This window comes from Rhipicephalus microplus, chromosome 6 (assembly GCF_043290135.1).
Source record: "Rhipicephalus microplus isolate Deutch F79 chromosome 6, USDA_Rmic, whole genome shotgun sequence".
Lineage (NCBI taxonomy): Eukaryota > Metazoa > Arthropoda > Arachnida > Ixodida > Ixodidae > Rhipicephalus > Rhipicephalus microplus.
In genome coordinates, this window is record NC_134705.1 from 75069668 (window position 1) to 75090339 (window position 20672).

The 20672-nt window shown below is 48.4% G+C and overlaps 2 protein-coding genes across 3 annotated transcripts in view; one reads left to right on the forward strand and one right to left on the reverse strand.

Moving 5' to 3' along the window:
* eIF5 (eukaryotic translation initiation factor 5) overlaps nucleotides 1-20672 on the reverse strand; it is a 56678-nt gene that overhangs the window by 15677 nt on the left and 20329 nt on the right. For both annotated transcript variants that reach the window (XM_037419092.2, XM_075866077.1), the window contains 2 exons: nucleotides 20298-20672; nucleotides 16701-16949 (listed from right to left, as the gene is read on the reverse strand). In XM_037419092.2, the coding sequence (XP_037274989.1) occupies nucleotides 16701-16949; nucleotides 20298-20672 (624 nt within the window). The remainder of the gene's footprint in view (nucleotides 1-16700; nucleotides 16950-20297) is intronic.
* LOC119172850 (uncharacterized) lies at nucleotides 5091-15043 on the forward strand. Its single transcript, XM_075865695.1, has 4 exons — nucleotides 5091-6320; nucleotides 7694-8249; nucleotides 8572-9840; nucleotides 14912-15043. The coding sequence occupies exons 1-4, from the start codon at nucleotides 6223-6225 to the stop codon at nucleotides 15041-15043; spliced, it is 2055 nt and encodes a 684-aa protein (XP_075721810.1). The 5' UTR covers nucleotides 5091-6222.

A 20672-nucleotide genomic window follows, 5' to 3' on the forward strand; every position in this document is an offset into this window, starting at 1 on the left:
CGGCGCGTCATCGGAGTCGGCTTTAGGCCTAACTCCGCTGACAGCGAGACTGCGGGCAGGAACGACGCGCAAGCACACTCTTGGTGTCGTGCTTCTTCGCAGGAATGTACCACATCACTCGCTAGCTCCTCTGAATATTGTACGGGCATTTTACGCATCGGCAGCGGACAACACAGTCAAGCTCGTCACCCCCCCCACTGCCAAGGATCGTTCGGAACAGCAGCTAGCAGTTTCGCGCGTCGTCATTCGAAAATGCCATGCCAAGTGCAGTGTGTGCCGATTTTTTGTCTTCGTAGTTACACATTTCGCGCATCGTCATCGAACGTCGCCGGCAAGTGCATTACGCGCCGGCTGCACTGTCCACGCGGCCGCGCACCCCACGGTCATATGGAGTGCTGTCAGTAAGCTTTTGTGATGAGATTCAGACGGCTTGGAGCCGTGCTTGATATCGCCACGAACGTCTATGAATGTTCCGATGTTCCGAGGTTAATGAATTGCTGTAGATTAGAGTTTCCGCGACCGGCTGTAAGATGATGCGTTTCACGGCTAGAGCGGCGAAAGAGCATGTGTGAATCAGGGGCACGAATTTTTATATGCCCGTTTCGTGTCATTAATTATACTGCTAGAAATTCCCGTGCCACCAGCCTTCTGCCCATAACTTTGTTATTTAGAAAGAAGGCATAGGCTGTCATGGTGTGATTCATTTTTCTGATGCAATAAACTTCTCTCCAAATAAAAAAAGTTCCGTGAATATTTGTAATCAAGTACTTAATTACGCTAATTACAACTTTAGCACAAAAAAAGTGTGTAATAATTACAGTATATGGTTTTATTCAATTACAATCTTTTCTGTCACGCCTATCACACCACTCCTTCATACAAAGAACTTGGTTTGAAATCCATACTTGTTCTTTGTAACTCATGAAAAGGAGTAAATCATGAAAAGAAGTCAAATATCACAAGACAAACCTGAGATCACAATTTTTAGGTGTCTTAGAGACGTAAAGGAAAGTTGAAACTTTAAACGCAGCTTTCTCAATAGTTTTTTTTTTTTTTTTTGACATTATGCTCAGCCCCTCCACATGGTTCAATGAAGAAATAATTTGTTTCTCGTAAAGTATTCGTGGTATCGCTTCAAAATTTTTATACAGTGGAATCTCGATGATACGAATCTCACGGGGTCACGAAAAATATTCGTATTAGCCGAAATTCGTATCATCGAAACAAATAAAACTAGCTAAATTAACAAAGAGTCAGACGTGAACTCATCCAGGCACAAGTACGTAAAAAGCATTTATTTCTTGATGAAAAAGTCTCTGATGTCCTTCTGCCTTTTTTTTTTCGCCAGGTCACCTAGCAGACTTTGTTCGAAAGCATAAAAACGGCAGCACGTGTCGTCGCTGACTTCATCCGCGGCCACAGCGCGCCTCAGAACGTCGAGCGCGTGCAGCGTTTCAGCCGCCGGTGGTGGTCCTTCGCCGTCGCCCACGTCTATGTCGTCGCCATCATCGCTGGAATCTGCAGCCCCGCACGTGGCCTCCTCAACAATATCTTCGACCGTGCGCGCACCACAGGTGGCGAGATTGTCATCTGCCGTGCAAAAATCATCAGATGCGCACTCGACGTTGAGCTGTTCCCAGTCCTCAATTGTAGGATCTTCCGGCTCTGGGGGCACCTCTTCTGGACTCCCGAAGAAGCCGCATTTGCCGAAGCAGTTCGCTACGGTAGTCGGAGTTACCCGATCCCATGCCATAGCTATAAAATGGATGGCGTCCAAGAGGCTTATTCGCAGGTCACCTTCGTCCTTTCGGTCAATTTTTGCGAGTAGGCGACGCACGAGAAAAGTCGTCGCGTTTGCGGGTAAAAAGACGAGTTTGACGTTCTGAAGCGTTACTTGCCTCGGGTGGGGGGCGCACTGGTCAAGAAAAAGAAGAATCTTCCGATTCTTACAAACCATCCTCCTGTCAAGGAGTGACAAAAACTCTTCAAACAATGCCGCCGTCATCCACGCCTTTTTGTTTGCGCGATAGACGCACGGCAAATGACTCTCGCGCTTCAAGCACCGGGGCTTTTGGAACTTTCCGACTACGGTCAGCTTAAGCTTTTCCGATCCGTCAGCGTTACAGCACAAAAGCACAGTAATACGCTCTTTGCTTTTTTTGCCTCCTCTGCATGCTTCGCCTTTTAAGGCGGCGGTCTCACTCCGGCGGCACGAGCACATCGTTTTTGTCACTTTTCCAACTGACGTGGCGGCTGTTCTTCTTGTCTTATATAGTTGGTTTATGTGTCATTGAAAAGCTTAATTTTTGTACATTTTAAACATATCTATTAAAAATAAGTAAGCTTTTAGCATTTGGGTAGGGAGAGCCAAGAATAAGCGCTAGTTACATGGTTTGGTCTGACTGTGTGTCAGCAGTGACCATTTTCTGAAAAATCTGCTGCAGTTACAGCGCTGTTCTTTGCGCAGAACATTTAAGACATATTTATCTATTTCCTCAACGTAGCAAATTATTCTAGCACTTTTACTGTATTGCTGATTAGCTTTTGAAAAGAGCCAAATTTAGTAAATGTCGATGCGAACTATCCGGCACCTATTCGCTAGAGAAAATTCATTTTCTGGGTGTATATAGAGGATGTCATTTTCCGTTTGAGTGCTCAATTTTATTTATGTACGCCCGCTCACTTTTTAATTATATTGATCTAAATTGGGCAATATTCTCATTAGATAGACCTACCGTGGCCCATTTTTGCGGAGAACTACTGAAGTTCGTTTGCTGAATTTGCACGTAGATAAACTAGAACCCCTGATCTATTTCCTCAACGTAGCGTTTTTCAATAAAGTAAGCAGAAATGCGAAACAAAGCTCGCGAATTGTCTTAATTTATCGTGCCGTAAACATCAACAAAGTCGTTGTTATCTTGAAATAGCAATGAAATCTAAGCATGCATAGCCTAAACTATAACAGTTACGGTCTCCTGGTATACTTATGCACACGAATCGCACACAACAGCTGCAGGAATATTGAGAAATCTACATTATTCCTATCACTACAACGAAAATCTTCCCCTAGCGCCACCTAAACAAAAATAAGGAAAGCGCTGAATTTGAAGGTTCCCTGTCTCCCCGAATGCGGCGTGCAAAAACATTTTGCCTCAGGAGGAAACGTCTTTTCTAACTTCAAACCCTGCACCGTCATCTGTAAGCCTTCCTCCCCTCAGAGTCTCATAAGGCTGCGCGGTACCGCGGGAGAGCGTGAAAACAGGTCGGCAGTATCCTCCGAGAGGGTGGGGTGAGCTTCTTCACGGGAAAAGAAAGGCCGAATTCATGGAAAGTCCCTCTTTTATGTGTGCACGTCTTTGTCGCCCTCCTCACCCCCCACGGACTAAAGCTAAAAGCGAGGGCTGTGCGACGACAGTCAGAAGAAAGCAGAAAAACGAACGACAAACGAGCGATACGAGCGAACTGAGCAGACGTGCGTGAGTAAGGTATTTGTGAATATGTTTTTTTTTTTTTTACCGTGAAACATACGGAGCTTCAGACGTGCTGCGCTTGTTCGTATGAACCCATCACAACAAACAGCACAAACACGAAACGAGGCACACCTACAGGAATGAGATGAAGTCTGTTTTGTACTTTCTGCGTGTTTATTTCATTTATTTACTTTGGGGAAAACTACGGTGCGGCAGGAGTTGAGGACGCATGTTCGCTTTCCGCCTTTATATACGACAAGCGCACATTTCCATAGCGCCGAAATGCGCGAACACCAATGTTCTGGAGTACCCCATGACGGCGTTCCTCATAATCACTGCAAACTCGCTCTAAGAGGACGCGGGCGCTTGCAAACTCTTCTCTCGAAGTCAGCTGTGAATATCCGTCATCGGTTTCAATAAACCACAAAACCGAGCAATATTTATTCCGTTGCTCACTGCATAAACTGGCTAAAATCATGCTACTGCCTGAAAATCTTGCAGATTTTTCAGCCAGTAACAACGAAGCGAAGTGGCATGAAATTTGCTGAATGCACGGCGTGGTGTAAGAAAGTACTTCGGTGCGGGGACAGCAATGAGGCACCAGGGCTCTTGTTTTTTTCTGCTTTGAAGCACCCACGACAAGTGAGGTCCTTCAGGGAGGCAGAAAGGCGGATAACTTTTGACTACGCTCCCACTGAGCAGGTCTGGTGGGGGAGCGGCAGTGGTGAAGCCCATCTACATTTCCTATGCACTGAAAACTTGTTGGTTTTCTTCGGTGCCAGTGTACAACACCATGCGACAAGGCACCCTGCCGACGCTTTCGCCTGAAGGAGAGAGAGAGAGAGAGAGAAAGGCAAAGGAAAGGCTTATATGATACCCTACACGGGGAGGGGGCAGGGGAGAAAAACAATAGAGAAAAATGTCAAGGACATGCGGCACCTGCTGACAATTCGTCATTAGGAAGTCTGCTGTGCGGAGAACTGTCAATGCGTCAAGATAGCAGCTCCTTGACTCGTTAGCGTGAGTCATAAGGCTGACGAGTAGAAATAGCCGATCTTGGACTTACGCCTAGTAGCTCGAAAAGAACAGAAACGTTTCTGAAAGGGATAAGTTTATAAGAAAGTGTGGTGACATCGGTGTGCATAAAACACGTTTACATGAGTGCGAAACATGCGCTTCGCATTCATGTAGGCAATGGAAGGCGCATTGCACTAATGCGTAGGAAATGGGCAGTTTTGCGAGTGCCGGTCGATTCACGGGCCATAAATCACGATGAGGGGAATGGTGGCCCCCCGTTGTGCGAACTTCGTGCGTCCCTCTTTCGCTATAAGGAATTTATTAATATTAGCTCAAGAAAACAAAAAACGTACGTTCGAGAAAGAAGTGGGACGAAGCAGAAATGTCGGGAGCTGAGATATTCCTGCCTCCTGCCACTCCTTTCTCAAGTCATTGTTATTTTGCTCGCGCTAATATGTACCTATTTATATAGTGGTTGATGACGCAGAAAATTGTGCAAATTTCTGTTTCCCGTGCTCGAGGCACGACTAAGCTAATGAGTTATTTTTTTTAGTTCTTTTACATAAACCAACTCGCCCAGCTACAAGTCGCTGTGATCTGATACTCGTTCGCTGTAATCAGACACCACATGGTAGCTGCGGCGTACAGAAGACGAGAGGTCCTGCAAACGGCGTCGCATCACCTTTCCGAAACGCGCTTGCAAAGTCGATGGGCTACTCTGGCATTCGTGTAAAATTGATTACAGCCTGACAGCTCGAAGCAACTGCCAGTCAGTTGGCTGCCAGCTGGGGCGACTAACTTCATTCAACAAGAGGCCGGCACGCCGTCTCCACGGTTGTTGGGAGTGGGGTCCAGTTCCTCTTTCCTCGATAAGAAAGCACGTTTGCGTATAGCCGGGCGTCGACAGTTTGCCGTAAGCCGGCACGACAACTGGCGCATCACGACCATGTAAACGGGGGTAATGCGCTAGAAAGACGTATCGCACAAATGCGCCAGGCAGGTCTGGATTTCGAGGGGTAAGTCGACCCAGAGTACTTTTCACGACAAAGGAACGCCGACCACTCGTCGTGTTGGCCTTGTGTGCACTTCTCGCACACTACAAGACATCTGCGAGAACAGAAAGCAAGAGCTTCTCGGGACTAAAGTCCACTAAATTTTTCTCTTTTACCTAAGTAACGACAACTGCCTCCTCTCCCGACCCTCTCTCACACACAGCCGGTGGCTGCCACCATGTGCTTCCTAACTAGGAAGACTTCCAAAGCCACGTACGTATAAGTAAATTAGCCACGCGCCTATCAGTGAACATTGTGCGAACGCGACGCGCCTTTCCCCTCCAGCTAGTCCCCCGTCAATAGTGAGCGAGGAACGCGTTTTACCAGGTACCAAGAAGGGGTGCCCAAGGCGACACCACTAACACCTGAATAGTCTAGATGGCCTCGCACGAGGGCAGGAGATGTGGAATAACAGCCACTATGCTAGCCTGAAGGTGCGAGGCAGCATGACGAGGGGGGAGGCGGACTGAGTGAGGATAAGGACGGACACAAAAATGCGTGCTCAGCACGGAAGGCGACAGTGCTGTAGTAGCGTGAGACACTAGAGATAGAACGCATTTCTGCCGCATCCTCTGGTGTCCACTGCTCGCGTGGAGGGCTTCTTTAGAGTTTGCTTAGCGTGCGCTGCGAGTGCGTGTGGGAGTACCTGCAGCACAAGTGCCTTGCCGGGCTTCACATGAGTCATGACAAATCATAAGGATAGAGCTTCACGGAAGAGGAAGAGAGCCGCCATCGCGGCATGTCGAGCACGGGCAGCAGCTGCATTTTCACACCATTCAAGGTAAGACCATTTCGATTACTGTGGTTTCTTTTGATAATAAAAGCGCGCAGCTACAGCAGCAAAAAGAAAAAAAACATTATAGAAGCCTATTCTTGATACGGTGGCGAGCTCGTTTTGTACCCCAGACGCAATGTGGGCTCCGTAAAGGAAGGAAGGAAGCAGAAGGCAAATTGTCACGTTGTGGGCGACATTCTTTCTATGATCAGCTTTACGTTGCCAGCTACACTGCTATACTTTACTCTATTTTATGTTGGCATGTTAGTTTTGGCGGCTATATATGTACAAAGACAAATTCGTTAGAACTTCTGTTTTACGGCTTCAGGTGAACAAAACTGTCCAATGCTATATCCCGTACTTTGTCGCTGCAGCGCCTATAGGTGCGTGTACAGGACGCTGGACACGCAGTCACTCCTAGATAATGCGCGCCCGTGAGAAGAAAGTGCTAAGATCTGCGGACGTGTGGTGTCTATAAAAAACCTTGTTTCTTTGTGTATCTGAAATGTCGCTGCCGTGTATCAAAAGGCTAAGGGTAGGTGCTTCTTAGCGCTGTGACGAGAGGTCTGGGCGAATCAGGACCTACAGCACGCTGTGTGTACGTCACAACGCTCCTGCTTGCGTGTTTATCTGCTTGGGCGCCTTTTATTTGTCGTGACCTTGTGCTCCGTCTATCTTTCTGACCTGCACTTGTCCGATCGAACAGCATATTTGCGGGCGGAACATTGAGCAGTGGTGGCAAAGCCCGGCATTTTTGTCTGATGCTGCTTTTTTCGCAAGCACGCGGCGTGCTTGAGAGCTGAGCACTGTAACTGAGAAAGTGTTCTATAAAAGCTAGACTGTGCTCAAAGTAAAAAAAAAAAGATGCGAGATGCACCCAATCAAATGATTCTGTACACACGAGCGCTTATCCCACAGCGCATGGACACGCGCGCACACAGCGTGTCACATGCCCTATCCGCCCAACCATCCTCTCAAAACGCTATGACGCACTTGTCAATCCGTAATGGTTCATATTTTATCCCGGCCACCCTTTTCTACCGTAAATATGCTTTTTTGGAAACAAAACTATTTAATTTATATATTGATTGATTGATTGATTGATTAGGTTCAAGGAAGGCAGCCCAAACACCTGTATCATCTATCTTGCCTTTTATCGACATTCAAGCAACCCATAGTAGACGACTGTCGGAAGAAATTCTTTTCAGTAATTATCCCGACTGAGAAAAGGACTCGCCCTTTTATTTTGAGTTTTGCATCGGTCCCTCACCACACCAGCTTATTATTCACGCCAGCTTTGGAAGTGTAGTTGCTACGATCCCTGTGCATCTGGTGCTAGCTCACTAACCACATGATGTACTTTCCTGTAAAATTTTCAGGAAGGCGAATTCGCCGGAGAGCAACAGAGAGCAACGCCAAAGCGCCGCCTGTACGCCATGCTTGGACGACAGTGGTTTTGCCAGAGAGGATGACGCAACGTCTGAATACTGGGACAATTTCGGCATCGTCGAGGAGTCGCTGCCGGGCCTGAGTCTGGAGACAAGCGTCACAACTCAGCCAGAGGAGCCGATCATCACCGGAAGACGAGTTGTGTCGCTGGCCCATTTCGTGAACGCTGTTCGTAGTCTCGACGACCACAGCTGTCCTAAGCTGACTGGACGTTTTGCACTCGTGAAAGAACGGAGAGTGGGGCTCTGGTCGGAGCTCACTTTTACCTGCAGTGAATGTCAGGAAATCAGAAAGTTGACGACTGACCCCGTCACAGAACCAACGTCCCTCACTGACAAAGCAAATGTAGGAGTCAATGATGCTGCTGTTTGGGCATTCATGAGTATCGGATCGGGCCACTCGCAGTTCGAGGAAGCAATGGCAGTCATGGAAATTCCTGCTATGAGCAAAGGGGCTTTTCTACGCCGGGAGGAGTCCCTGGGAAAGGTAAATAAGCTGATAAATATTTATTTTCTCTTTCTGAAGACGATGAAGGATGTGCTTTATTTTTAGTAAAATTCACGTGAAGTGACAGTGGCACGTGCATGGCAAGCGTTTTGAACGGGAGTACGGCACGATGAGAATTTCTCTGCAACATTTCGTCGTATACAATGAAACGATTGATCGTGAGATGTCAGGATTACAAGTGAGCCAGTAATCGTCCTGTCTAGGAGCTCACTCCCGCATTGACGCAATTACAAAGTGCGGCATCGCTATTGTGAAAACAATTTCGACGTTGTAATCTGCTATAATTTTTGTTTTGTTGCAGTGCTGGAAAACCGTCCTTTTTGACCAAATGATAAAAGCCGGAAAAGAAGAAAAAAAACTCGCGGAAGAAGCTGGGGCTTTCTGTGAGGATGGCATAACCCCCTATATTACAGTGATTGTCGATGGTGGGTGGTCACACCGCAGTCATGGACACCGGTATTCCGCCAACTCTGGTGTCGCTGTGATTATAGGAGAACGCACGAAGAAGCTCCTCTACCTAGGAGTACGAAACAAGCTGTGCAGTACCTGTGAGCACTATTCTAGGACGGGAAAGGGCAAGAAAGACCATGTGTGCTACAAGAATTGGAACCAAAGCTCAGGGGCAATGGAGTCGGATATTATCGTTGAAGGCTTCCAGAGAAGCGTGGAAATGCATGGTGTGGAATACCGGACATTCATAGAAGACGGGGATTCGTCCGTTTTACATCAGATACTCACGGAAGTGGAGTACGGGCGCTTTGTAAAAAAGAGGGAATGTGCAAACCATGTTGTGAAATGTTACACCACTCGGCTCTATGGCATAGCCAAAGAAACAAAGGGCAGTTCAGCTTTCCTAAGTGGCCCTAGAATTAAGCGGTTAAAGAATGGTGCACGGAAGGCCATAAAGCACTACGCAAACATTCTTAGAGATGTACAGGGTACTGCACAAAAGCAGCGTGCCCAGAAAGCCGACCTTACGCGCCAGCTTGCGGGTGACCTAATAAATGGCCCAAAACATGTTTTTGGTTGCCACGACAGTTGCAAAGACTACTTCTGTGATGGCACCAAAGGTGACAACATTTATGATGGCATGCCTAAGGTGCTACAAATGAAAATAGTTACCGCTGCCAATATAATTGCCGAAAAAGCTGACCGTCTTGTGACAGATGATACAAGTAATCTTGCCGAGGCAGTCATGGCACTGGTAGCCAAACTATCTGGTGGTAAACAGATCAACAGATGTCAAAAGGGCTCTTATGAACACCGCTGTTATGGAGCTGGGCTCAGCTTTCAGCTGGGGCCACAGTGGCACTGCACCACATCCAAGGCTGTAACCTGCAAGAGCCCCGCAGCCGTCTTGAAGCGCTACGCAAGCAAGAAGACGGCTCAGAAAGCAAACAAAGAGTCTCTCAGAAGAAAACTGTTTGAAGAAAATGGCCACCAGCAGCATAAGCGCAAGGAGTCTACGGTGAACGACTCAATGATCCATTATGGTCCGAATTGCCAGCAGCCAGACATGCCACCAGAGCAATATGCCGAGAAAGAACGGGCTGTTTTAGCAAGCCTGCAGGTGAATGAGAAACAGCAGATGGAAATTGAGAAGGCTACTCGAGGACAGGCTGATAATCCTACATGGCATTTTGAAAGAAACATGCGCCTAACGGCGTCGAATTTCTATGCAGTATGCCGAAGGAGGGAGTGGACACCGTGTGACACGCTCATGAAGACCCTGCTCTATAAAAAAAATTTCACCAGTGCCGCTCTTGAGCATGGAAGACAACAAGAGCGTGTTGCACTCCGGTTATACGAGCAAGAAATGGAAACTGCTGTGCAACCTTGCGGATTATTTGTTTACCCAGAGTACGGATTCTTGGCGGCGTCGCCAGACGGATTAATTGCGAGCGACGGTATCGTGGAGGTGAAGTGCCCATTCACTTCGAAGGACATGGAGCCATCCGAGGCAGCTAAAAAGTACAATCAAAGGAGCCAAGTACACGAACCACCCAAATTGAGCTGCTCTCATAACTATTTCTACCAAGTGCAAGGCCAGCTGCATATCACTAAAAGAAGTTTCTGCCACTTCGTCGTCTGCACGTCGAAGGGCATCCACGTACAGCGGATCGAAAGAGATAATGACTTTTGGAAATTCAGAATGCTTCCACAACTAATCAGATTTTACAGAGACTGCATGTTACCTGAAATTATAGATCCCCGTACTACGCGCAGCATGCCCATACGCAGACCACAGTGGAATGTGAAAGCTATTGAGTCACACCAGCAGTCTAAACGAGCTTCGATGAAGAACAAGGAGGCAAAGCAGAGTGGCGACTCGGACATTTTCCACAGCCTTGAGTCATAGGACTGCTGAGCGCGTGCACTGTCAAGAAATTCACCACTTGTGACGATGCTATCTAATGGTGATTTTGAGCGCACTTTCGTGTTGGGGCAACGCCAAGTGCGTCTGTAGTTTCGGCCATCTGCAGTTGTAGCTATTTACATATTTCCACGCAAATTGCCAGCGCTCGAGCGTTACGCATACCACTTTGTGCATTGCAGGCGCCGCGAACCAAGCGAAATGCCGAGAGCCCCGTTACGACAAGCGAAGCCAGCCGCAGTGCACGTGCCAGCCCTGCACGCGCGCGAGCTGCTACCGGGGGGGGGGGGGGGGGGGGGAGCAGCGAGCGTGACGGAGGAAGAAGGCGAGGTTAGAGGCCAGTGGCGAGTGACATCAGCAGACTCCGTGTTCGCTCTCTTTCGTCCTTGTTCGCTCTACTGGTTACGCCGACGACGCCAACAGGCGCCGCCGCTCAACGCAGCAATATGTGCGTAAGAGCTTCGCTCTAAAGAACTGCACATTAGGAGAACGACCTTGTATATATCGAATGGCAGATGCAGGCTCAGATTTGACGATAGCAAAGACTCTTTCTCGAACAAGCTATGAGGTAGCAATTCACTTCTTTGTGTCGGATGTGTCATCAGCCATTCACGTGCGTTCTGCAGCAGCAATGACCGAGAGACATGACCACAGAAGCGCCAATAAACTTTTGTAAAAAGTTCGTGTGTGATATAGGATAACGGAAAATAATAATAAAACATACACCTTCATTCTCTGCTGTCACAAGTTCGCATCCGAAAATCGTGATTATATGTACTTTTGCTTTGTGCGATTTCACATTTCTCTGAATGTATGCGTTGTAGTTCTGCGGGCTTTTTTGTGTGTGTGATGTTCAGGTGTCTTCGTGGCTGTAACCAAGTGCTGCCGACGCTCGTTTCGTACTAAATAAATTGTCACAACAACGTGTATTGACTCAATCTTGCTTACTGCATGACAGCCCTTCATTGCATAGCATATACACAACACTAAGACTCGTTGCTTGAAGATATGTTAGCCGACACAGTTATTTGAATTGACCAATCATGCATCCAAAAGCCTTATCCAGTGCGACAAGACCTTTTCTTCAACTCCTTTGCAACTATTGTATTTGTGTACTCATGTTTTTGCCTTGCATGCGCTTTACGAACTCGAAATGGGTACGACATAGAAGTAATACAAGCAGCGGCTGTGTAGAAAGATGCATGGGAGATGCACTGTACCATAAGTCTTCCCCTCCCTTGTTGCACTCCTGGGAGGTTTGTGTGAATCCGCCCCAGTTTTTATCATGAGATGTTTATAGAGCTTGAGGTAACGGCCTCGAATCTACGAGCTTGCAGTCAATAACTGATTTGGGCGAAACGATCACTCTTCATGTTATTGCCACGACCTTTACAGGAAAAAAAAAAAGATGTTGAAATAGCGTACGCGAATAGAGAAGTCGTTCCTTGGACAAGGGAATAACGCACCTGGACCATTCAGGCCACGCATGTGCGAGTCTCGCTCATATGACACACAAGAGGTAATTGCTTCATTTTCGTCATAAACATAGTTTGTCGACTAGTCCGATGGTTTGCGTACGGCAACGTGATAAATAAACGCTGCATCAACCAAAACATGAATTCATACTAGCCTGTTGAAGTTTCAATTCTAATGAAATAAATTACACTACGTATAGTGGGGAAAACTAATGATTATGCAGTCGGCACGTGTTGGGCACCGTGAGTCACAGCGGCCGCACTTCTTAGCACGCGATTTGCCTAACTACCCGTTTTTTGTTTTGTTTTTTTTTTTTTGAAAATTTGGAAGCTTAGGTCATACTGGGAAGGAAGTATACATAGTCAAATATAATTTGCCTTCTCCTGTCCCACCGAACCGCATCACGCTCCAGCAACCCCAATTATTTGTAGAACGAACTGTTCCGTTGAACCTCGCATGAATACTCATAGTCCAAGTTTTGATCTCCATTGTATACATTGTTGTGACCTCCGCGATAGAGTTTTTCACTCAACCCCGCATTCCGGCACTGTATGGAACGTAGAGCAGCTGGCCAAGCAGGCTACGCAGCCTACATGAGGGATCTCTTGAAAAGCAGCGACCGCAGGGGTCAGGGGCTAGTGAGCATGGAGAGAGATGGAGGTGTCGGTGAAGGGGAGAAAAAAAAGCCCCTGCTCAGTGCCTCATTTCTTCGAACCGTGTCAGCGCGATTTGCACCCCCTCGTCATGCAGTGTGGCGCGCCGGCACACGTGTGGCAGTTCACCTCCGAAATGTTGGCTTTCCAGTCCTGGCTTGGTGGCGCCGTCTGGTATTTTTTCCAGAACTACTCGCAATATGGCGACAGTAGAACCGCCACCTTAAACAGAAGCTCTTTTCGGGTTGCAGGTAAAAAAAAGAGACCTGCCTCGTCAGCTTTTTTCGCTTCGCCGCAGACGCTTTTGTAAACGAGAGCGTGCCTAGTCTTAAAGCGCTGCAGCCACCCACCTGAGGCCTGAAATCCGTCGATATGCAGAGCAAGTGCAAACTCGTCGGCTTTCTCCCGCAAAACTTTGCCATCGATATTTACGCCAGCTGCGGTTACTTCTTTAAACCAGGTCAGGAGAGTCTCTTCAAGTTTCACGTGCTGAGCGGTCTTCGCTTGCTTTGCGTTGACGTTGAACGAAAGCACGTTTTTCATTATGGTCTCTCACTGTCCAACAACCGTGCTCAGTGTTGACGTTGCAAGGCCTAGCTCCTTAGCCAACTCCGTCCGCTTTCTCTTAGGATCCTCATCGACCTTGCGAAGGATGTCTAATTTTTCCTTAAAGGAGAGCGCTTTTCGCTTGCGAGACATAGCTCGTTGCGACTAGGCAAAATGGCGCAAACACAAAGAACGCGGTCCGAAGCACAGCACTGCAACCACTCCGTCCAACGCCACGCAGAGAAAGAGGAAAAGCACAACAGCAACAAAAGCGTCACCGGCCCAATTGCCCCGCGCAGTCCGGCGCGTCGTCGCGTCCGCGCCGCCGCCACCGCCGCACCCAAAAAGCGAGGGAGAAAGGAAACCGTGGCCAGCGCCATCTCTAAACCTAAACCGAAATCAAAGGGCGCAAGCGGTCTCCGAGGTCTCCGATATTGCGCACGCCGCGCGCCGATGTTGGAGACCGCCACGCGCTGCTGGCAGGCACCGTTGGCAAAATGCCAAACCGTTGGTGCAGCACGCATTCCGGCGCGCGACTGAGCGCTGTTCTATTTCTCGGCCGTCAGTGGGCGGCGTTCATTCGTATCAAACGACGCGGGCAGAAAATCGATTCGTAACAAACGTACTCTAGCGCATTGCAAAGTAATGGGGCTCGGCAGGGACCACAGAAAAATTCGTATCATCCGGAAATTCGTATTAGCCGTGATCGTATCATCGAAATTCCACTGTAAAAGCACTGTGAGGTTATTCTTAGTGTCTGTGCCAATTTTCATCAATATCCAACGAGAAACAAAAAAGTTCATTGAAAAAAGCCTGTCGAAAACTTCGACAGGCTTTTTCTCACAAGTGTGTTGTGGACATTGTGCATTGCTCGTGGAAAGAATAGCACGAGAATGACTGGACCGATTTTGATTGTTTTTTTTTTTTTCCTGAATCGCTGAACACTGCTTGTGGGTACAGCAATCTTAAATTTCTGTTTTGTGGCCCTGTTATTTTTCTAGACGATGATTTGTCCGTGCCATTTTTTCTGACAATGTGTGTCGGCAGCCATGATGACCTCTAAAAAAAAAGAGAGCTTATTAAAAAATTCAGAGAGTGTCATACCCTGTAGCTTTCTTTTGAGTAAAGATCAACACCATTCGCAGCTTCCTGGCATGTTTTGTTGCAGCGCTATGCTTTCCACGAGCAGACCATGTAATTGGATCGTGTAGCATTATGTAACTTGAGAACTACTGAAGCTATCATGATGAAACTGCATATTTCCCTATTCTAGACACTTATGAGTATGCATGCCAAGTTTCATTGCTGTAGGTCAATAAATAAAAAAGTTTTTTTCAATGCCACCTCCCCCCTTAAGTGCCACTTACGACGTAAAACAGACCCAGGGAAGTTCCAAAATGGGTCTGAAACGTGTCATGCAAAAGTTTATTTTATATACGACGCGCACTCGTCGTACCAATACTTACCCATGTCTAAACCTTATACAAAAACGTAAGTTGGTCAACGAGTGTTTGATAGCTGAGCAGGTATATATCCTCGAGCTCTTTGGGGGACACGATAACTTTCGTGTGATTTCATGTCATGTTGTGCAGGACTGTTACATGTACTCAAAAGACGTGAGCTTGTTAAGCCGCCAACGTTGCGGCAGCTCACCTTGCATCGTTCTCGAGGAGGCGTGCAACAGCTGGCTGTTTCGTTCGAGGATGCGGCGAGTGATCGTGTGAGTGTACGAAGTCGTACCCCAAATGCATACCCTCGAGGATATTATCTCAGCTTTTTGGCGAGCTTAGCTACGTATTTTTAAGCGAAAAATGCAGAAAAAAACAGCGCGCACGCGGTGCATTGTTTTGTTTGCTGCCACGACGGTAAAGTTTGTTTACGTTTACGTCTGCTGTCCCAGCGTTTGATTTTGTGATCTTCGGGCAGCTTCGGGTTGTCTCGGGTTCCCCACACACGTAACCACGACGCTGCTTCCTGTCCAGACCGGAACTAGCTGACTGACCCTCGGGCTAGCTCTGGCTGCCAGAGAGCTGCCAGAGGCCTGAAAATCGAAAAGCCCCAATAAGAAACTATGGGCATTTCGCCGATGCCTGTTAAGTGGTTGAAAGTGGTTTCTTGGGTAGTCGGCAGAGCACCGACTGCGTTCACTGTAACCGATCGGCGGTGCTCGAAGATGTTCGTTGTAAGTGCCATTTTGTGCCATTGAAACTATGCATATTTTCACGGTTACGCAGATACTGTTCGTGTCAAGCGAAAGTTCGTTTTAAGTGGGGCTGTTATATGTGAGCTCGACTGTATATACATACAGTCAAACCTCATTATAACCAAGTTAAAGGGGAGTTCAATTACTTTGCTATAACAATTAGTTTGTTATAGCCAATACCCGTTGATAATGAAATTAGCCATTGTACTCGTCACCGAATATCACAGGAGCCCACCGTGCTAAGAAAACAGCCTTCAGAAGGCAAAAGCTAGCAAAATAATAAAGAACAATGCACTTTATATCCGAAAAAATCAGCACACCCATTGGCAGATCACTTGGAAGAAAAATAGTTCTTAATAGATTTTTGCCGACTATTCCTCATGCGAACGGCTGCTTTTTCAGCTGCAGCAGCTATTTAGAGTCTGCCCTTGCCATCATGTTAACCACCAAAGAAGCGGCGCAGGAGGTCTGTCACATCCAGCACGTGCGCGAGCATCGGTACGTCAGGTTCGCCAACATCAGGCTCTGGGTTGTCCGACACATTTGTCCCTGTCGTCATGCACCCTCGCGGTCGAGTCCATTAGTTCCCGAGGAAAGGGGAGGCAAGAAGGCTTGCACCCATGCGCGTGTTGGGAGGCGGCTCCGGGGGAGTGCAAGGCTCGCGCGAGTTTTGAGTTACCGCACCAGTGATGAGACGTAGATTGCCACACAATATAGGATATTGAATAGACGTGTACCAAAATGATCAGTGAATGCTCACTGTGGACAAAGAATGGTTCGCTATATCCAGTAAGGAAATTTTCGCTTCGCTGAAATGAGGTTAGAAATACATGGGCGTCTATGGGAAATTCAAAGGGAATTACAATTGCTTTGTTATATCCCCTTCGTTACAACGAGGTTCTACTGTACTTTTATATATCCGGGGCATGACAGCAATGGCAAAAAATCAGCCGAGAGTGTCCATGCAATAGTCATCGCAATAAAACCGTAACAGCAATATTAGAAAATTATTCAATTCACACCCAAAATTTTATTTTTCAATTTCGCTTCGCACCCAACGCTTTTGCTACTCAAACAGCTGAACTTGAATCCAATACGATACATGTGATGTCTCAAGGCAATAATTTTCCACTGCCTCAAGTATGCTCGCTAAAATCTAGGCTCCCCAAAGAACACACCTTGGCATCCTCGCTGGTGTCCTCGGCCCAGTCGTCGTCGACGTCGTCGCCCCAGTCGTCGTCCTGTGGGTCCGACTCGTGCTGCTGGTCCTCGCCCCCGCCACCGTTCTGCAGCTTGCCAGGAGCCTCGGTGGTCGAGCGACGCTCGTCGCGAGACTTGCGCTTGGTCTTGCCCTTGGCGGCCCCAGCGTCCTTGGCGGCGGCAGTAGCTGCCGCCACAGCTGCTGCCTGGGATCCCTTGGGGCCCTCCTGCAACAACAAGGCATTAGCAGGCATTAGTTGAGGAGGGTTGATTTTCCCTTTACTGGTTGGTTGAATCATAATACACTTATTGTACTTTTTCTGCAGATTCCATAAGTACAAAGTAGATTTTCAATAGCTGCATTAGAGCGACAAACATGCCACTTCTAAATACGCTTTGAGTATACAGTGAAACCTCAGTGATACAATCACTGCTCATACGAATTTTCCCGCTGTCTCGGCCAAGGCCTATTAGCATGCAGTGTGATGGAGTGCAGTTTCTGCAAACCGATCCCCCCCCCCCCCCCCCCTAGTGACATTAAATATGAATCTATGCTACCAGCACACTCATGGGAGATGAGGCATTCGCATGCACAGGAACCCAATCAGGGGCATGGGCACTGCCCTGCCAAGTAAGCATCAGCAGGGCGTCGCAGCGTCCGGCACAAATCGCCTTCGTGTGCAAGTCGACATCCGATTTCTCGCACGCTCGAAATTCCAGACATGCCTGATTTCCCCAGACTTGTCTGTGGCACAGTCAAGTTGCCCATAGAGTCAATGTATTAATAAAAAAATCCGAAATGCCGGACGTTGATAGCTTTCACAATCCGATTTTTCGGACTTTTTTTTTTTTTTTTTTGCCGCTAGCCGCCGACTCCATGGCAGATTGAGGTCTCTATCGACAGTGCCAGTTTGGTTGTTTTCGTACCCTTGAAACTGCAAATGCCACAATCCAGCATCCAACGAGCGCCAATCTGTTGCCAGCCGTACATTAGTCAAACCTGTGGCCACAGCCACATGGCCGGTGCCGCCTGCACTCAGACAGCGGGAAAAGCTACGCTGTTTACCTGTGGTATAATAACTTTCCAGCCTCTATACCTATGGTCTGCTGTCAGCGTGCCTGCAAACTCGTGGAAGGCAGTTACGTAACAGGCCCCCTGAAACTGTTTTTCGCCACGCGAGTTTTATACAGAATTCTGAGACGGCCCTCTTGCCCGGAGTGGACAGCGTGTGCAACACAACTGTCGCAGCAGGAAAAATTGACGTACGCACGTGATTTAAAAAAAAACGCCCCTGCTATAAAGCTGCCTTTTTGGGAGATTCGAGAAGGCATTCGTACAATTAGGAGATTAGGTCGAAATTCGTGAAGTCTCCCGGACAATTCAAGAGAGTTGGCAAGTATGCTCTTTCATGCATCTGACGGGCAGCATTACAGCACTCCACGGCTAGTGGAGACTAACTGAAGCTCTCGTGAGTCGCTGCCGCAAGTGAACACGACATGGGCCACAACGTACAGTAAACCCTTGTTAACTCGAACTCGCATATCTCGAAATCTCAGTTAAGTCGAAACTTTTTTTCGCCGTGCATTAACCTCCCATAGGTGCTATGTATTTGCCCCCTCTTATCTCGAAACGTTTTCCGGAGGGAACAGTGGATATCTCGAAATCTTGACAGGGAGGGCAAAAGGCAAAGTCTACTCCCAACAGGAAACGAGGGCTCCGTGCGAACGCTTAGCTCTTACTATACGTGCCGAACGCAGTCGTGAAGGGCGAATTTGAAATTCCCGCGAACGCAGCCGTTTCCTATCAGCCTTGTCAGGCAACTGTGGGAGTGATCACGTGTGCGCACCTGCGCGCGACTTATGCGCGGTGGGCGGCGTGTGCAGCATGCGCCCGTCAGTACGCAACCTAGCCCTTGCATGTGCGAGCTGGTATTCTTTGTTTTCCTCGCGATCTGTGCACGACGCATCTTGAGCTCAGTTATGTTGAGTAGTGAGTGGTCTGTGCAACGGACGCTTCCGAATATCGACCATTGGCGCAAAATTCAGCGGCTGTGATGAGCTGTGCAATGAAGTGCCCAAGGCAACTGGCTGCGTGAGCGATACTGAAGACGGCGAGATCGCCTTTGAGGAGTATGCGCTCTACGAGGCCGACGTCCCCGTTACCGGAATGCTGTCGGACGCCGATATCCTTGAGATGGCCGTGAACGACGCAGATGACCATGCAGATGAGGAAGAGCCTCGAGCGATAGAAACACGTAACATGCTGTGCTTGCTCCGCAACAAGGTCGAATGCAGCGGTGGCGACCAACGGCTCATGCAATGTGTTGAGCAACTGGAGAACGCCTTTCTCGGACCGAACGCTAAAGCGAAACAGGCGAGCATCACGCAATTTTTTGGTCCTCGGTAATAAATTTTTTTCCCCTCCGAATTCTTGTGCCTTTACTACGGTAGCTGTTTTGTGCAGTGGAGCTTTTCCTAGCAGCACTGGCTTTTCTTTTACAGTGACCTGGGCGAACATTTTCGGCGTTTTGCTTAACTCGAAATACCGCCTACAGTCGCCGACCGATTTTCCGGACTCCAAAAATTCGGACTTGTTGGATATTCCGGACTTCATAAATGCACCGTCAGGGATCCCATAGAGCTAATGCATTGTTTCGACCGATTTTTCGGGCGAATTTGCCCCTGAAAGTTCGATTTTTCGGACTAAATCGCTCGTTTTGTGCCACGCCCCAAGTCATTGTGAACGCCGCCATGTTGGATTTTCCGTCGGCTTGGCTAAGCTTGGTCTTCGAATGCCTTTCCTGCCTCCGAGATTGGAATGCGCACGCCATATTTTAAGTTTCGGAGGCCGTGTTTGCTTTTTAAAAGACGCGGTGATGGATGCCGTTTTTTCGTCTTCGGTCAGCGCTATCGTCATCACATCGCACGGGGAGGACGCGAAAGAAGGATTTTTTTATTGTCATTGCAGCTTTTTTCAGTCGCCATTCTGCACGTGTTGTGTCGCGTAGCGTCGAGACGTTGTGTGCTTCGCAGCGGCTATCTGCGGCATTGAATTTTGTGTTCTCAGTGCCATGGCTCCGCTATCTGTGCCATCGCGGGAGCCAGGTGGTGTGAAGAAGCGTGAGAAGTATACGACCCTGACGATGGGGAAGAAAGCTGCCATAATCAAGCTAATAGAGAGTGGACGTTCGCAGCTAGATGTCGCTGGATGACGGTCGACGCCGGATGGCGGTCGTCGTTGTCGTCGGATGACAACGACGACCGCCCGCAGCCATCGGAGATCGCCAACGCGGTGACAATTTTGTCGAGCGTTTACAGCGACGATGTCACCTTGGCGCAAATACGGGCAAACCAAATTGCCTCCAAGCGTAGTTTGAGGCAAGGCAGCATCAAGGACTTTTTTAAACCTGCCTGATGCAATAAACTTCAGATTTTTGGCAAAAACGAATTTTTCGGACTGTTCGATTTTTCGTACTTTTTTTCGGTCCCCGCCAGGTCCGAAAAATCGGTCGGCGACTGTATCTCGAAATTTTCCCCGGATTTGATGGCTTCGAGTTAACGAGGGATTACTGTACCTGCGTGGGCGGCGGGTTCTTGAGGATGAAGGTATTCAGCTTGTGGGCCCCGTCCAGGGTGCCTGAATGTCCGCAGGCGCGGCACTTGGTGGTGATGACACCCTTGCGCTGCAGGACACCCAGTACGGTCTCCGGGTTGTCGCACGAGGCACACAGGACGTAGCGGCGGATGAACCCGTCTAGGATGTCCTGCAGCTTCGCCGCCTCATGGGCGCCGTTGACAATGTAGCGGTCATTCTTTGCGTCCAGCTGGGTCTGGGCGCCCAGCTCGCACCCAAAGTACTTGGTCGGGTAGGTGGGTGGCCGGTTCAGTGCCTTGGCCACCTCTGACATGTTGACCAGCACCGTCTTGATGCCGTTGCCCTTGCCCTCCAC